General features: G+C 41.4%; 1 protein-coding gene across 2 annotated transcripts; it reads left to right on the forward strand.

The window, feature by feature from the left end:
* Positions 1–1,693: 1,693 nt before the first annotated feature.
* Positions 1,694–15,423, forward strand: LOC133560639 (lipopolysaccharide-induced tumor necrosis factor-alpha factor homolog). Of its 2 annotated transcripts, none has more exons than XM_061913402.1 (5): positions 1,694–1,811; positions 7,549–7,704; positions 7,781–7,864; positions 11,604–11,805; positions 11,876–15,423. In XM_061913402.1, exons 2-5 carry the CDS (start codon positions 7,611–7,613, stop codon positions 11,982–11,984), a joined length of 489 nt encoding a protein of 162 aa, XP_061769386.1. In that variant the 5' UTR covers positions 1,694–1,811; positions 7,549–7,610; the 3' UTR covers positions 11,985–15,423. The 2 variants fall into 2 exon arrangements, with proteins under 2 accessions (XP_061769386.1, XP_061769393.1); XM_061913409.1 differs by having other exon boundaries at positions 1,739–1,811; positions 7,583–7,704.
* The last annotated feature ends 521 nt before the right edge of the window (positions 15,424–15,944 follow it).

A 15,944-nucleotide genomic window follows, 5' to 3' on the forward strand; every position in this document is an offset into this window, starting at 1 on the left:
ATAATCCAAAATTATTATTATTTTTTTATAAGGAATAATTATATATTTTACATGTAAATGAAATTACTGTAAATACATCCGAACAATGAATGAAATGTATACAAAATGTTCAACATTACTTGATGAGAAGGCATCTTTATCAAAGTGCTGGCACTCACAACTTTCTTTGGCCCCGTGGTGGGTTATTTTACAGACGTATTTAATGTTAAAGTACCGATGATTGTCACACACACACTAGGTGTGGTGAAATTTGTCCTCTGCATTTGACCCATCCCCTTGATCACCCCCTGGGAGGTGAGGGGAGCAGTGGGCAGCAGCGGTGCCACGCCCGGGAATTATTTATGGTGATTTAACCCCCAATTCCAACCTTTGATGCTGAGTCCCAAGCAGGGAGGTAATGGGTCCCATTTTTTTATAGTCTTTATTTAAAAAAAAAAGTATAAAGACTTGGTTACCAAGGCATGGGATTCTTTATTTGGGCACAAATGATCCACGGGCAAACATGATACGCACAAAGTTTGACCACAGGACAACCAACGAAAATACTCATTTGAAGGAAATGTGTCACGTGTTCAGGATGACAAGCTGTCACATCATAATGAGTTCTGTTTGGATCCGATCCAAATTGCGTAATTAGCACCACTTAAATGTGAAATGCTAGCGTGGAAAATTCCATTCAAATTAATGCAAGTCTCCTGTGTTCATTCTCGTGTTGTAACAATACCAATCTTGCAGATAGCGCCACCGAATCCCTTTTCACTTAAGTTACCAAAAAACATTTTAAAGCCTTGCTCTTAAATAACAAAACAACAAAATAGCAAAAAAGTGTTGTGCACAGTTACATCATCTAAAAACGTATACACAAAAACAACCACTAAACTCCAGTGAAACAGGAAAATGTACTTTTTATTTTAATTTTAATTTCTGTTCTGGTAAATCCTGATTGATCAGTGCCCTGCCACACTTGCCACAATTTTTGGGATTTTCCCGAGTTGTTTGTACAAACCCCGTTTCCATATGAGTTGGGAAATTGTGTTGGATGTAAATATAAACGGAATACAATGATTTGCAAATCATTTTCAACCCATATTCAGTTGAATATGCTACAAAGACAACACATTTGATGTTTAAACTGATAAACATTTTTTTGTTGTTGCAAATAATCATTAATTTTAGAATTTGATGCCAGCAACACGTGACATTGAAGTTGGGAAAGGTGGCAATACATACTGATAAAGTTGAGGAATGCTCATCAAACACTTATTTGGAACATCCCACAGGTGTGCAGGCTAATTGGGAACAGGTGGGTGCCATGATGAGATTGAGTGTTGTTAAAAGAAAAGGTGATGTAACACAGTGGTGAACATGCCCTTTCCCAACTACTTTGTCACGTGTTGCAGCCATGAAATTCTCAGTTAATTATTATTTGCAACAAAAAAAAAAAGTTTATGAGTTTGAACATCAAATATCTTGTCTTTGTAGTGCATTCAATTGAATATGGGTTGAAAAGAATTTGCAAATCATTGTATTCCGTTTATATTTACATCTAACACAATTTCCCAACTCATATGGAAACGGGGTTTGTAAATAAAAACAATGACAAAAAGTCAACACGTAAGAATGCTCAATCACAATGACTAACGTCAGGAGTGTGTGTGTGTGTGTGTGTGTGTGTGTGTGTGTTGCCAATTTCCGCACAGGATAAAAAACCGGTCGGACAGGCTGTGAAGTAATGTCACAGTCGTTTTATTGCCAGCGGCATTACAGCTGCTTTTTTTTTTTACTGTCAGTCAGCTTCTCTTTAATCTAAGGTAAGAGCGGCACCTCACAATTATTTCTCGATTCGATTAATCTATTTAATATTTTCTCGATTAATCCGTAGATGAATTGTAATTAATTGTTTGTGTCTAACTCGTTTTTTTGTGTGTGTATTGGCACCACATTTTTTGCGGATGCATTCCCTAAAAATACACCAGAAAATGTTCTTGTAAGTACAAACCCCATTTCCATATGAGTTGGGAAATTGTGTTGGATGTAAATATAAACAGAATACAATGAATTACAAATCCTTTTCAACCCATATTCAGTTGAATGCACTACAAAGACAAGATATTTGATGTTCAAACTCATAAACGTTATTTTTTTTTTTGCAAATAATAATTAACTTCAAATTTCATGGCTGCAACACGTGCCAAAGTAGTTGGGAAAGGGCATGTTCACCACTGTGTTACATCACATTTTCTTTCAACAACACTCAATAAACGTTTGGGAACTGAGGAAACTAATTGTTGAAACTTTGAAAGTGGAATTTTCCCATTCTTGTTTTATGCAGAGCCTCAGTCGTTCAACAGTCCGGGGTCTCCGCTGTCGTATTTTCCGGGGCCAGGAAAGTACCCGCACACTTTTACGACGAAACCACGCTGTTGTAACACGTGGCTTGGCATTGTCTTGCTGAAATAAGCAGGGGCGTCCATGATAACGTTGCTTGGATGACAACATATGTTGCTCAAAAACCTGTATGGACCATTCAGCATTAATGGTGCCTTCACAGATGTGTAAGTTACCCATGCCTTGGGCACTAATACACCCTCATACCATCATAGATGCTGGCTTTTGAACTTTGATCCTATAACAAGCCGTATGGTTATTTTCCTCTTTGTTCCGGAGGACACCACGTCCACAGTTTCCAAATATAATTTGAAATGTGGACTCGTCAGACCACAGAACACTTTTCCACTTTGCATCAGTCCATCTTAGATGAGCTCGGGCCCAGCGAAGCCAGCGGCGTTCCTGGGTGTTGTTGATAAATGGGTTTTGCTACGCATAGCAGAGTTTTAAGTTGCACTTACAGATGTAGCGACCAACTATATTAATGACAGTGGTTTTCTGAAGTGTTCCTGAGCTCATGTGGTGATATCCTTTAGAGATTGATGTCGGTTTTTGATGCAGTAGCGCCTGAGGGTTCAAAGGTCCATAATATCATCGCTTACGTGCAGTGATTTCTCCAGATTCCCTGAACATTTTGATAATTTTACGGACCGTGGATGGAAAAATCCCTAAATTCCTTGCAATAGCTCGTTGAGAAATGTTGTTCTAAAACCGTTCGACAATTTGCTTACAAAGTGGTGACCCTCACCCTATCCTTGTTTGTGAATTACTTAGCATTTCATGGAAGCTGCTTTTATACCCAATCATGGCACCCACCTGTTCCCAATTAGCCTGCACACCTGTGGGATGTTCCAAATAAATGTTTGATGAGTATTTCTCAACTTTAACAGTATTTATTGCCACCTTTCCCAACTTCTTTGTCACGTGTTGCTGGCATCAAATTCTAAAGTTAATGATTATTTGCAAAAAAAAAAAATGTTTAACAGTTTGAACATCAAATATGTTGTCTTTGTAGCATATTTAACTGAATATGGGTTGAAAATGATTTGCAAATCATTGTATTTCGTTTCTATTTACATCTAACACAATTTCCCAACTCATATGGAAACAGGTTTTGTATATTATTACTACGGTCCTTCAAGTTGTTTGGACTACATTCTATTGTTTTTACAAACCATTTTTTATCCAAAAAAATATATTTTTAAAAGGCATGTTACATGTTAAAATGTATGTATTTCACAGATTAATATGATTTGTCCATTTTGTTGAGGGAAATATTTTTCTTTGGTTTTCACGTAAGAATAGTTCTATGGAAGTTTTAGGGAAAACCGAGGTACCAGAGTAAAGTCCATTTTTTCAGGCATCAAGCTAACATAAACATTTTGTTTTGGGTGACATTGTAACCTTCTTAAAAATAGAACCAAAAGAAGGTAAAACTACTCCCCTTGGAGACACCTGACAGATGTGTCATGGAGAGGGAGCAGGCGGCACATTGGGCAACAACACTGACATCTAGTGGACATTTGTAGGAATGGCTTCGTGTCAATGCTTTCGTCACCGCTTGATTATTTTCATACATTTTGTGGAAGTAGGCGATAATGGGAGAAGCTGTTGTTTCCTAAAGTTCGTCACTCATGAGAAGTAAATTTAAACAACTCAAGGGACAAGCGGTAGGTAATGGATGGATGAAGGCGTGTTAATATAGACCAGGGGTGCCCACACTTTTTCTCCAGACGAGCTACTTTTCAATTGACCAAGTCGAGGAGATCTACCTCATTCATATATATAATTTATATTTATTTGTTTGCAAAAGAGACGTTTTTTAATGATAATACAAGCATGTTTAACACATATAGATTATTTTCTTTCATGAAGACAAAAATATAAGTTGGTGTATTACCTGATTGTGATGTCTTGCATTGATTGGAATCAGACAGCAGTGCTGATAACGTCCACATTTTTGAATAGAGGAGAAAAAAGGTCCTCCTTTCTGTCCAATACCACATGAAAGTGGTTAGTTTTGGGCATCTTGTTTGTCCAGCGTCCATACTCCTTTTTATACACGTTCCGTAGCTTGCTAGCTTGTGCACGCTAGCTTTCTGAGACTCTTATTTTGTTGGCGCAGGCGCTTTTATTGTGAAGACAGGAACTTTGCAGTCTGATTGATTGATTGAAACTTTTATTGGTAGATTGCACAGTACAGTACATACTCTGTACAATTCAATTGACCACTAAATGGTAACACCCGAATACGTTTTTCAATTTGTTAAAGTCGGGGGTCCACGTTAAAAAGTTCATGGTAATTCATAGTTGGTCTTTCGAGTTTTGGATGTGGAGAGTGTGATCGAGGGTGATAGATGGTAATGTTGCCAGGCTGACTACCTTGCCACTGTGGCTTAAATAATACTGTGGTGTCTAGTGAAAACAGGTGCGTGACATGGGGACAAGGTGAAAACTAATGGGTTGCTATGGTGACAAAACAAACAAAAGTGCACAAAGAGTCCAAAACCAAAACCTAACATGACTAAAACTAAACATGATTACACAGACATGATAATATATATATATATATACATATATATATATATATATATATATATATATATATATATATATATATATATATATATATATATATATATATATGGACAACAATATTATACAATAGTGTGAAACAGGCTTTACTACACATCTTAAAATATACATCAGTCATCTCCAGAAGATGTTGACGGTATAATGTGACTGTAATGTTAGCACTTTAGCGCAGACAGCTATGCTAGTAATGCAAACGCTTCACTTTACCTATGATGAGGATTCGTAACTATAGTAAACTTTAGATCGATACGTTTTTTTTCTTGTTAACAAGCTAACAAAATAGAATTCACAAGAAAATAAGGCAATAGATAGTCCGAGGCAAAAGGGGGGACGTGGGTCTGAAGTGCTTGGAAAAGACTGAGCCCAGTATTTCTCAACCACAGGGCGCCAGCGCCCCCTAGAGGGCCGCCAAAAAATATCTATGACTCAGTGATACTCAGCGATACTCAATTGTAATACACTTTTACCCCACTTGTGGCAGTAATGACAAATCTCACAAACAGAAGACGTTAATCGCTATAGTCATTGAGACGTTTCTTAAGAGCAAAAATTATGACTAAATTGGTGAAGCTGTATTTACATTTGCACTTACATTTTATTGACAGTTTATTTCAGACACATATATCTAATGATTATTATTATTTGTTTTTAACCTAGTTTGTAAATTGTATTAAATAACTGCTGCGATGAGGTGGCGACTTGTCCTGGGTGTACGCCGCCTTCCGCCCGATTGTAGCTGAGATAGGCACAAGCGGTAGAAATGGATTGATGGATGGATTAAATAACTGTAATATTTTTACGGTGGCAGAGGGGTTAGTGCGTCTGCCTCACAATACGAAGGTCCTGCAGTCCTGGGTTCAATTCCAGGCTCGGGATCTTTCTGTGTGGAGTTTGCATGTTCTCCCCGTGAATGCGTGGGTTCCCTCCGGGTACTCCGGCTTCCTCCCACTTCCAAAGACATGCACCTGGGGATAGGTTGATTGGCAACACTAAATTGGCCCTAGTGTGTGAATGTGAGTGTGAATGTTGTCTGTCTATCTGTGTTGGCCCTGCGATGAGGTGGCGACTTGTCCAGGGTGTACACCGCCTTCCGCCCGATTGTAGCTGAGATAGGCGCCAGCGCCCCCCGCGACCCCGAAAGGGAATAAGCGGTAGAAAATGGATGGATGGATTTTTAAATAATGCTGTGCGTTTATGCTTCATCACTTTTTGGAGTTTATGGTGATATTTTTTAAACATATATTAATATTTATTATTATTTTTTAATTATTATTTCATTCATTTTAGCACTGCGTAATTTTATGTAAATACATTTTTCATCAGTTTTTATGAATCCCTTCTTTTACAGTATATTTGATAAGTATTTATTTTTGTAATCAGTCTGACCTAAGCCTTGATAATAATATTTGTGATGAACATATGCTTTCATATCATTTGACACGGTTGTAAACTCTACGTAGATTAGAATTATTTATTGTATATGATTCAAATCAAGAGTAAGATACTAATTCAGTGTTACTATTTGAGTGGACTCCAGACTCTTATGTTGTGGAAAAGTTGGGCCGTAGGTAAAAAAGGTTCCAAAAACCCCCAAAATTATATAATGACGTCATCTCCTGAGTGTTTTCATAGCGTCCGGCGTCGGCCATAACTAACCGTGGAATCTGAATCAGTATCAGAAGTACTTCATTAAACCCCCGAGGGGAAATTGAGATTTTCAGCACAATCCCATTCAAGATCAGACAAACATTACTGGGAGACAGAATAGGATCGCTGACGGGTCTGCCAACTTCCGGCGCCCCTTATAAAAACGGTGAGAAACAGGAAAATGCTGGGGGTGGAGAGAAAAAAATATTCAGTCAAAGGCTGGACTCCAGGGAGGGGACCGAGACTGAGGCTAAGGGAAAAAAATCTCATAGCCATACCGCACATAAATGAAGTGAATTATATTCATATAGCGCTTTTCTCTAGTGACTCAAAGCGCTTTACATAGTGAAACCCATTATCTAATTTTTTACATTCAAACCAGTGTGGGTGGCACTGGAAGCAGGTGGGTAAAGTGTCTTGCCCAAGGACACAACGGCAGTGACTAGGATGGCAGAAGCGGGAATCGAACCTGCAACCCTCAAGTTGCTGGCACGGCCACTCTACCAACCGAGCTATACCGCCCCAAAACATGTTACATAGAATCAACACAACTTGCAACAGAAGGGAGGGAGTGGTAGCAATGGGGGTCGGCTGCTGCTGTATAAGGGCTCCTCAGCCGTCTATACCCTCTAAGGGGCATTAAGCAGTGGTGAAGACGTGGGGTGTGTGGGGTGTGTGTGCATTCCTATTTCCTGATAATTGTGACTGCTACTCACGGAGACCTGTCCAGTCTCTGTCTACTATGAACAGATTTTCTAAGCCTTGCTTTTCTGAGTTGTACTGTATGTAATCCACTTGTGCATGTCACACGTACTGGTCATACTTTATTACCAGGACCACAGCTTACAAGGACTGTCATGCTGCTTGCTCCAGGAGCAATGTAATCATTTTCCACATGCAAAACATGTTGTTTCTTAGGCTTGCAGATATTACAGTAAACAAGTTTCAGCAGCTTCCTGTGAGATTCGAATACTCCGCCGATGGACCCTCCTTCGTACGAGGAAGCCACAATCCAGCCCCCTTCTTATCAAGCCGCCTGCCCCTCGGAGGTTCCTCCCCCTTACGAAGCGACCAGTAAGATCACGACTTAGCAGTGCCGTTGTTGCCATTTGTGTGTCTGGTCCTCATGAGGTGCCTCTGTGCTGTTCAGCCGTCATCCAGCAGCCCGATCCTTTCCCTGTCTTGACTGTGCCCGCCTCGCCCACCCAAGTCATCGTTCATCAGCCGACACTTGGTACGTGACCTCAGCCAAGGACAAATATACAAACCCCGTTTCCATATGAGTTGGGGAAATTGTGTTAGATGTAAATATAAACGGAATACAATGATTTGCAAATCCTTTTCAACCCATATTCAGTTGAATATGCTACAAAGACAACATATTTGATGTTCAAACTGATAAACTTTTTTTTTTTTACAAATAATCATTAACTTTAGAATTTGATGCCAGCAACACATGACAAAGAAGTTGGGAAAGGTAGCAAAAAAAACTTATAAAGTTGAGGAATGCTCATCAAACACTTATATGGAACATCCCACAGGTGTGCAGGCTAATTGGGAACAGGTGGGCGCCATGATTGGGTATAAAAGCAACTTCCATGAAATGCTAAGTAATTCACAAACAAGAATGGGGCGAGGGTCACCACTTTGTAAGCAAATTGTCGAACAGTTTTAGAACAACATTCCTCAACGAGCTATTGCAAGAAATTTATGGATTTTACCATCTACGGTCCGTAAAATCATAAAAAAGTTCAGAGAATCTGAAGAAATCACTGCACGTAAGCGATGATATTACGGACTTTTGATCCCTCAGGCGGTACTGCATCAAAAACCGACATCAGCGTGTAAAGGATATCACCACATGGGCTCAGGAACACTTCATAAAACAACTGTCAGTAACTACAGTTGGTCGCTACATCTGTAAGTGCAAGTTAAAACTCTGCTATGCAAAGCCAAACCCATTTATCAACAATATCCTGAAACACCGCCGGCTTGGCTGGGCCCAAGCTCACCTAAGATGGACTGATCCAAAGTGGAAAGGTGTTCTGTGGTCTGACGAGTCCACATTTAAAATTATATTTGGAAACAGAGGACGTGGTGTCCTCCAGAACAAAGAGGAATATAACCATTCGGATTGTTATAGGCACAAAGTTCAAAAGCCAGCATCTGTGATGGTATGGAGGTGTATTAGTGCCCAAGGCATGGGTAACTTACACATCTCTGAAGGCACCATTAATGCTGAATGGTCCATACAGGTTTTGGAGCAACATATGTTGTCATCCAATCAATGTTATCATGGACGCCCCTGCTTATTTCAGCAAGATTAATGTTACAACAGCGTGGCTTCATAAAAAAAGAGTGCGGGTACTTTCCTGGCCCGCCTGCAGTCCAGACCTGTCTCCCATCAAAATGTGTGGCGCATTATGGAGCGTAAAATAGGACAGCGGAGACCCCGGACTGTTGAACGACTGAAACTCTACATAAAACAAGAATGAGAAAAATTCCCCTTTCAAAGCTTCAACAATTACTTTCCTCATTTCCTGTCAGGTTCAAACACTGGTGACATCTATTAATCAGACAAGAACCAAGGAACCAAGCAGACACAGAGTTAAATAGAGCTCATGAGGAGACACGTGTTTTGGGCTGTACTCTAGTTACAGATCCAAACAACGTTCTAAAGAGCAGCCCGCGTGCCTCCTGTATTTATTAAAGAAATCCCTATTACATCATTGTGACTGAGGGAAAGGGGGGAGTGGACTCGACACAAGATATAATAATACAAAAATGCAAATATGGGCTTCACGGTGGCAGAGGGGTTAGTGCGTCTGCCTCACAATACAAAGGTCCTGCAGTCCTGGGTTCCAATTCAGGCTCGGGTTCTTTCTGTGTGGAGTTTGCATGTTCTCCCCGTGAATGCGTGGGTTCCCTCCGGGTACTCCGGCTTCCTCCCACTTCCAAAGACATGCACCTGGGGATAGGTTGATTGGCAACACTAAATTGGCCCTAGTGTGTGAATGTGAGTGTGAATGTTGTCTGTCTATCTGTGTTGGCCCTGCGATGAGCTGGCGATTTGTCCAGGGTGTACCCCGCCTTCCGCCCGATTGTAGCTGAGATAGGCGCCAGCGCCCCCCGCGACCCCGAAAGGGAATAAGCGGTAGAAAATGGATGGATGGATGTTGACACTTGGTTCTATCGCCCAGTCTGTTCTTGTGCTGGTCCCAGAACAGAATGTTTGGCCTTGGCAGTCAGCATGCGGAATCTGGACAGAACACTCATAGGAGAGAAAGGCAAGCAATCTCTCAGATTGCTAGTTCTGCACAAATACAGAAAAACCGCTTCAGCACAAATTGACAATACTTTATAGTAACGGCCCTTAAGCATATAGTTATGATGATAATATATACATAATTATTCAAACATTTATTGAGTGTTGTTAAAAGAAAAGGTGATGTAACACAGTGGTGAACATGCCCTTTCCCAACTACTTTGGCACGTGTTGCAGCCATGAAATTCTAAGTTAATTACTATTTGCAAAATGAGTTTGATCATCAAATATCTTGTCTTTGTAGTGCATTCAACTGAATAGCTCAGTTGGTAGAGCGGCCGTGCCAGCAACTTGAGGGTTGCAGGTTTGATTCCCGCTTCTGCCATCCTAGTCACTGCCGTTGTGTCCTTGGGCAAGACACTTTACCCACCTGCTCCTAGTGCCACCCACACTGGTTTAAATGTAACTTAGATATTGGGTTTCACTATGTAAAGCGCGTTGGGTTGGCTTCACGGTGGCAGAGGGGTTAGTGCGTCTGCCTCACAATTCGAAGATCCTGCAGTCGTGGGTTCAAATCCAGGCTCGGGATCTTTCTGTGTGGAGTTTGCATGTTCTCCCCGTGAATGCGTGGGTTCCCTCCGGGTACTCCGGCTTCCTCCCACTTCCAAAGACATGCACCTGGGGATAGGTTGATTGGCAACACTAAATTGGCCCTAGTGTGTGAATGTGAGTGTGAATGTTGTCTGTCTATCTGTGTTGGCCCTGCGATGAGGTGGTGACTTGTCCAGGGTGTACCCCGCCCGATTGTAGCTGAGATAGGCGCCAGCGCCCCCCGCGACCCCGAAAGGGAATAAGCAGTAGAAAATGGATGGATGGATGGATGTTGACACTTGGTTCTATCGCCCAGTCTGTTCTTGTGCTGGTCCCAGAACAGAATGTTTGGCCTTGGCAGTCAGCATGCAGAATCTGGACAGAACACTCATAGGAAAGAAAGGCAAGCAATCTCTCAGATTGCTAGTTCTGCACAAATACAGAAAAACCGCTTCAGCACAAATTGACAATACTTTATAGTAACGGCCCTTAAGCATATAGTTATGATGATGATATATACATAATTATTCAAACATTTATTGAATGTTGTTAAAAGAAAAGGTGATGTAACACAGTGGTGAACATGCCCTTTCCCAACTACTTTGGCACGTGTTGCAGCCATGAAATTCAAAGTTAATTATTATTTGCAAAATGAGTTTGATCATCAAATATCTTGTCTTTGTAGTGCATTCAACTGAATAGCTCAGTTGGTAGAGCAACTTGAGGGTTGCAGGTTTGATTCCCGCTTCTGCCATCCTAGTCACTGCCGTTGTGTCCTTGGGCAAGACACTTTACCCACCTGCTCCTGGTGCCACCCACACTGGTTTAAATGTAACTTAGATATTGGGTTTCACTATGTAAAGCGCTTTGAGTCACTAGAGAAAAGCGCTATATAAATATAATTCAATTCACTTCACTAATATGGGTTGAAAATTATTTGCAAATCATTGTATTCCGCTTATATTTACATCCAATACAATTTCCCAACTCATATGGAAACGGGGTTTGTACACTGGAACGAATTAATTACGTAAATTGACCAAGTAAATGACTGTATGTTCTGAAGTTGCCCTCATTGCTGATGTCTTCATCTGTCTTTGCTCTTTCGGTCTCTCAGTGAGCGAGAGGCGGGATGTTGGCGTCAGACCACGGTTGGCGGTGTCTCAGCCACAGAGCGTGCAGGCTATCCCTATCTGGCAGCTGCGCGATAAGCCCGGTCTTGTCCACTGTTCGAGGTGCAACCAGTCAGTCACCACCAGGGTCCAACGGTGTCCCAATTCGCTGGCCGTCATTCTATGCGTGGTGATCGCCAGCAGCTTGTAAGAAGTTCAAACATTTTTCCAGTGTGAAGTGGCACCAGAGTCCTTACACTGTGTCTCTTTGTTTCAGGTTAATTTGCGGATTCTGTCTGATTCCATTCATGATACCGAGCAATTGGGTTGTTCGCCACTACTGTCCACAATGCGGCGCACTTCTCTTTTCACACGATTGTCAATAACATGGCGTCGGAAGCCATACGACCTCATGAAGCTTGTGAGCTCACAATATTTGTATTTGGACAAATCTTTGGACTGACACAAATGTGTTTTATGGACCTTTTTGCTGTTAAAAAGGGAAATGATTAGAACAAGACAGGGATGGGTACTGAATCTGGTACTTTTTTTGGCACGGACCGAAACCTGCCGGTCCTACTGGGTATCGATTCACGAAAGCCAAAGTACGTTCGGGTAAAGTTTCCAATTTCAATGCCAACAAAGAAATTGACTGAAAAGAACACTCCAATGTCAAGTAATGCAAGGATGCACTTTTCCAAAAATGCGCGAGCTTGATTGGCTTTGCTTTTGACATGTGACTTACAGCATTATCAATTTTACTTTGCGATTTCAAATTTGTTAATGAAAACTACGACTAAGATGAACGTTCCATCAAGCAGCTGGTGCGTTTTAAGTAAAATACTTACGGTATTAACAGTTTTTAGGCCACGACAAAAGACTGGACAGCAACGACTGAACATTAAACGGGAACATTATCACAATTTTAAAAGGGTTAAAAACAATAAAACTCAGTTCCTAGTGGCTTGTTGTATTTTTTGAAGTTTTTATCAAAATTTTACCGGTCCTGGAATATCCCTAAAAAAAGCTTAAAGTGCTTGATTTTCGCTATTTGCGATGCGACTTTCCATTTCCCTGTGACGTCATACAGTGCTGCCAATGGCGAATACCACAGCAAGATATAGCGACATTAGCACAGATTCAGACTCAGATTTCAGCACTTAAGCGATTACACAGATTACGCATGTGTTGAAACGGATGGTTGGAGTATGAAAGCATTGAAGAAGAAACTGAAGCTATTGAGCGAATAGCTATTGACGCTATTCATAGCCATAGCATGGCCGAATAGCTGCGTTGGCATCGCCGGTAAAATGTGCGGACCAAACGATCAGGACTTTCGCATCTCGTGACACTAGAGCTACTTAAATCCTTTTATTGGTAAGTGTTTTTTTCGCATTAAATGTGGGTGGAAGTAAACGTAATATAGTTGCAAATGCATCTGCAGGTTATCCATACATCTCTGTGCCATGTCTGCTTTAGCACCGCAGGTAAATAGCATGTTAGCATCAATTAGCGTAGCATGTTAGCATCGATTAGCTGGCAGTCAACATCAACAAAACTCACCTTTGTGAATTCGTTGACTTTATCGTTGCAAATGCATCTGCAGGTTATCCATACATCTCTGTGCCATGTCTGCTTTAGCACCGCCGGTAAATAGCATTTTAGCGTCGATTAGCGTAGCATGTTAGCATCGATTAGCTGGCAGTCACGCCGCGACCAAATATGTCTGATTAGCACATAAGTCAACATCAACAAAACTCACCTTTGTGATTTTGTTAAATCTATTGTTGCAAATGCATCTGCAGGTTATCCATACATCTCTGTGCCATGTCTGTCATCGCCGGTAAAATGTGGAGACACTTTGGTACATTCAATGGGGGTCTGGCGGCAGACACTTTCGCATCTTCGGGCCAGTGGTGCAACTTGAATCCCTCCCTGTTAGTGTTGTTACACCCTCCGACAACACACCGACGAGGCATGATGGCTCCAAAGTTCCAAAAAATTGTCGAAAAAACGGAAAATAACAGAGCTGAGACCCAATGTTTGCAATGTGTTGAAAATGAAAATGGCGGCTGTATTACCTCGGAGACGTCACGTTCCGACGTCATCGCAAAAAAAGCGATAAACAGAAAGGCGTTTAATTCGCCAAAATTCACCCATTTAGAGTTCGGAAATCGGTAAAAAAAATATATGGTCTTTTTTCTGCACCATCAAGGTATAAATTGACGTTTACATAGGTCTGGTGATAATGTTCCCTTTTAATTAACACACTCGAAAGTATCAAAAATTGGTATAGTTGGATTCCCAGGTATTGCGAATTGTAACAATATCAGTTCAAATGTGAACGGTTCTCATCCCTAGAACAGGATTATTCAGTACAGACGATGATGAGTATCTGAGGGTGTCAAATTAAAATATTTATATATATGGCTTCACGGTGGCAGAGGGGTTAGTGCGTCTGCCTCACAATACGAAGGTCCTGAGTAGTCAGGGTTCAATCCTGGGCTGGGGATCTTTCTGTGTTGAGTTTGCATGTTCTCCCCGTGACTGCGTGGGTTCCCTCCGGATACTCCGGCTTCCTCCCACCTCCAAAGACATGCACCTGGGGATAGGTTGATTGGCAACACTAAATGGTCCCTAGTGTGTGAATGTGAGTGTGAATGTTGTCTGTCTATCTGTGTTGGCCCTGTGATGAGGTGGCGACTTGTCCAGGGTGTACCCCGCCTTCCGCCCGATTGTAGCTGAGATAGGCGCCAGCGCCTCCGCGACCCCAAAGGGAATATCCATCCCATCCCCTCCATCCATTTTCTACCGCTTATTCCCTTTCGGGGTCACGGGGGGCGCTGGCGCCTATCTCAGCTACAATCGGGCGGAAGGCGGGTTACACCCTGGACAAGTCGCCACCTCATCGCAGGGCCAACACAGATAGACAGACAACATTCACACTCACATTCACACACTAGGGCCAATTTAGTGTTGCCAATCCACCTATCCCCAGGTGCATGTCTTTGGAAGTGGGAGGAAGCCGGAGTACCCGGAGGGAACCCACGCATAAGCAGTAGAAAATGGATGGATGGATGGATAGGTAAAAGGTGAAAAAATAAACGGATGGATGGATGAAATAAATTCCGAATGTTTATCATTGGTTCTTTTTCTTTGTACTTTGTAAACACTTTGAGTTTGAAGAGTTTCTTGAAGTGGATCACATTAGTGCATTGTTTGGTTGCTTTGTTTATCCCAGGGGTCTCAGACACGCGGCCCGCGAGACGTTATTTTGCGGCCCCCACCTTAATATGACATTTTAATGTTAGTGTGGCTCGTGAGTTTTATATGAATGGTGCTTGACAGCATTGTGTGCGGAGCTGAAGGAATCTACCAATCACGGTGTGGTACAGGATATGGCTCTCGAGGGCCGAACACGGACGTCACTTGCGTGATTCAAGCAGAGAAACGTTTTGTCCCTTTTCCACTCGACCAAAATGGCTTTTTCAACGTTCTGGGTTGCCTACCCCTGCGTTAGTGGAAAAGCGGCAAATGAGTGAAAGCGACAGAAACGTTGCCATGGAGACGAGGGTTTTCTCACGTGCCTCGCTGCAGTCACACTGCGACACCTGTCCGTCAGTAATAACAGTCCTCGATAACCTGGACCGATTCAAACCGTTATTTTTTATTTTTTTAAATTGTTTAATTTACGTTGCCTCACACATTGTTGCTGACTGGAGAAATCTAATTATTATTATTACTCATGACTGATTCATTTACTTAATTCTCATTTTGTTCATTCATATATTGTGTTGAAAATAAAAATAAAGACATTTAAAAATATATTTTTTTTAACAAATCTTTTCTTGCGGCCCAGCCTCACCCAGACTCTGCATCCAGTGGCCCCCAGGTAAATTGAGTTTGAGACCCCTGGCTTAATCCATTCCATAATTTAATTCCACATACAGATATACTGAAGTTCTTAAGTGTTGTACGTGCATACAAATGTTTTAAATCGCATTTTTCTCTAAGATTGCATTTCTCCTCTTGTTTTTGAGAAGAATTGTTGTATATTCTTGGGTAGCAGGTTATAGTTTGCTTTGTGTATAATTTCAAATGTTTGCAAATTCACTATGTGAGCAAGTTTTAATGTTGTAAATTTGATGTTTGATGTGTTGTTTACTGTTTTTAACGTAACCTTACTGCTGCCCTCTTGGCCAGGGCCCCCTCGGAAAAGAGATCTTTGATCTCAATTGGATTTTAACTGGTTAAAAAAAGGCTAAATATAATAAATAAACCAGTACCAAAATATTGGTGTCGGGACAACACTAGTACGGAGACAATAATTGTCCTAGTTGTCTATT

Source organism: Nerophis ophidion, linkage group LG01, assembly GCF_033978795.1.
Source record: "Nerophis ophidion isolate RoL-2023_Sa linkage group LG01, RoL_Noph_v1.0, whole genome shotgun sequence".
In the NCBI taxonomy this organism is placed as follows: Eukaryota; Metazoa; Chordata; class Actinopteri; order Syngnathiformes; family Syngnathidae; genus Nerophis; species Nerophis ophidion.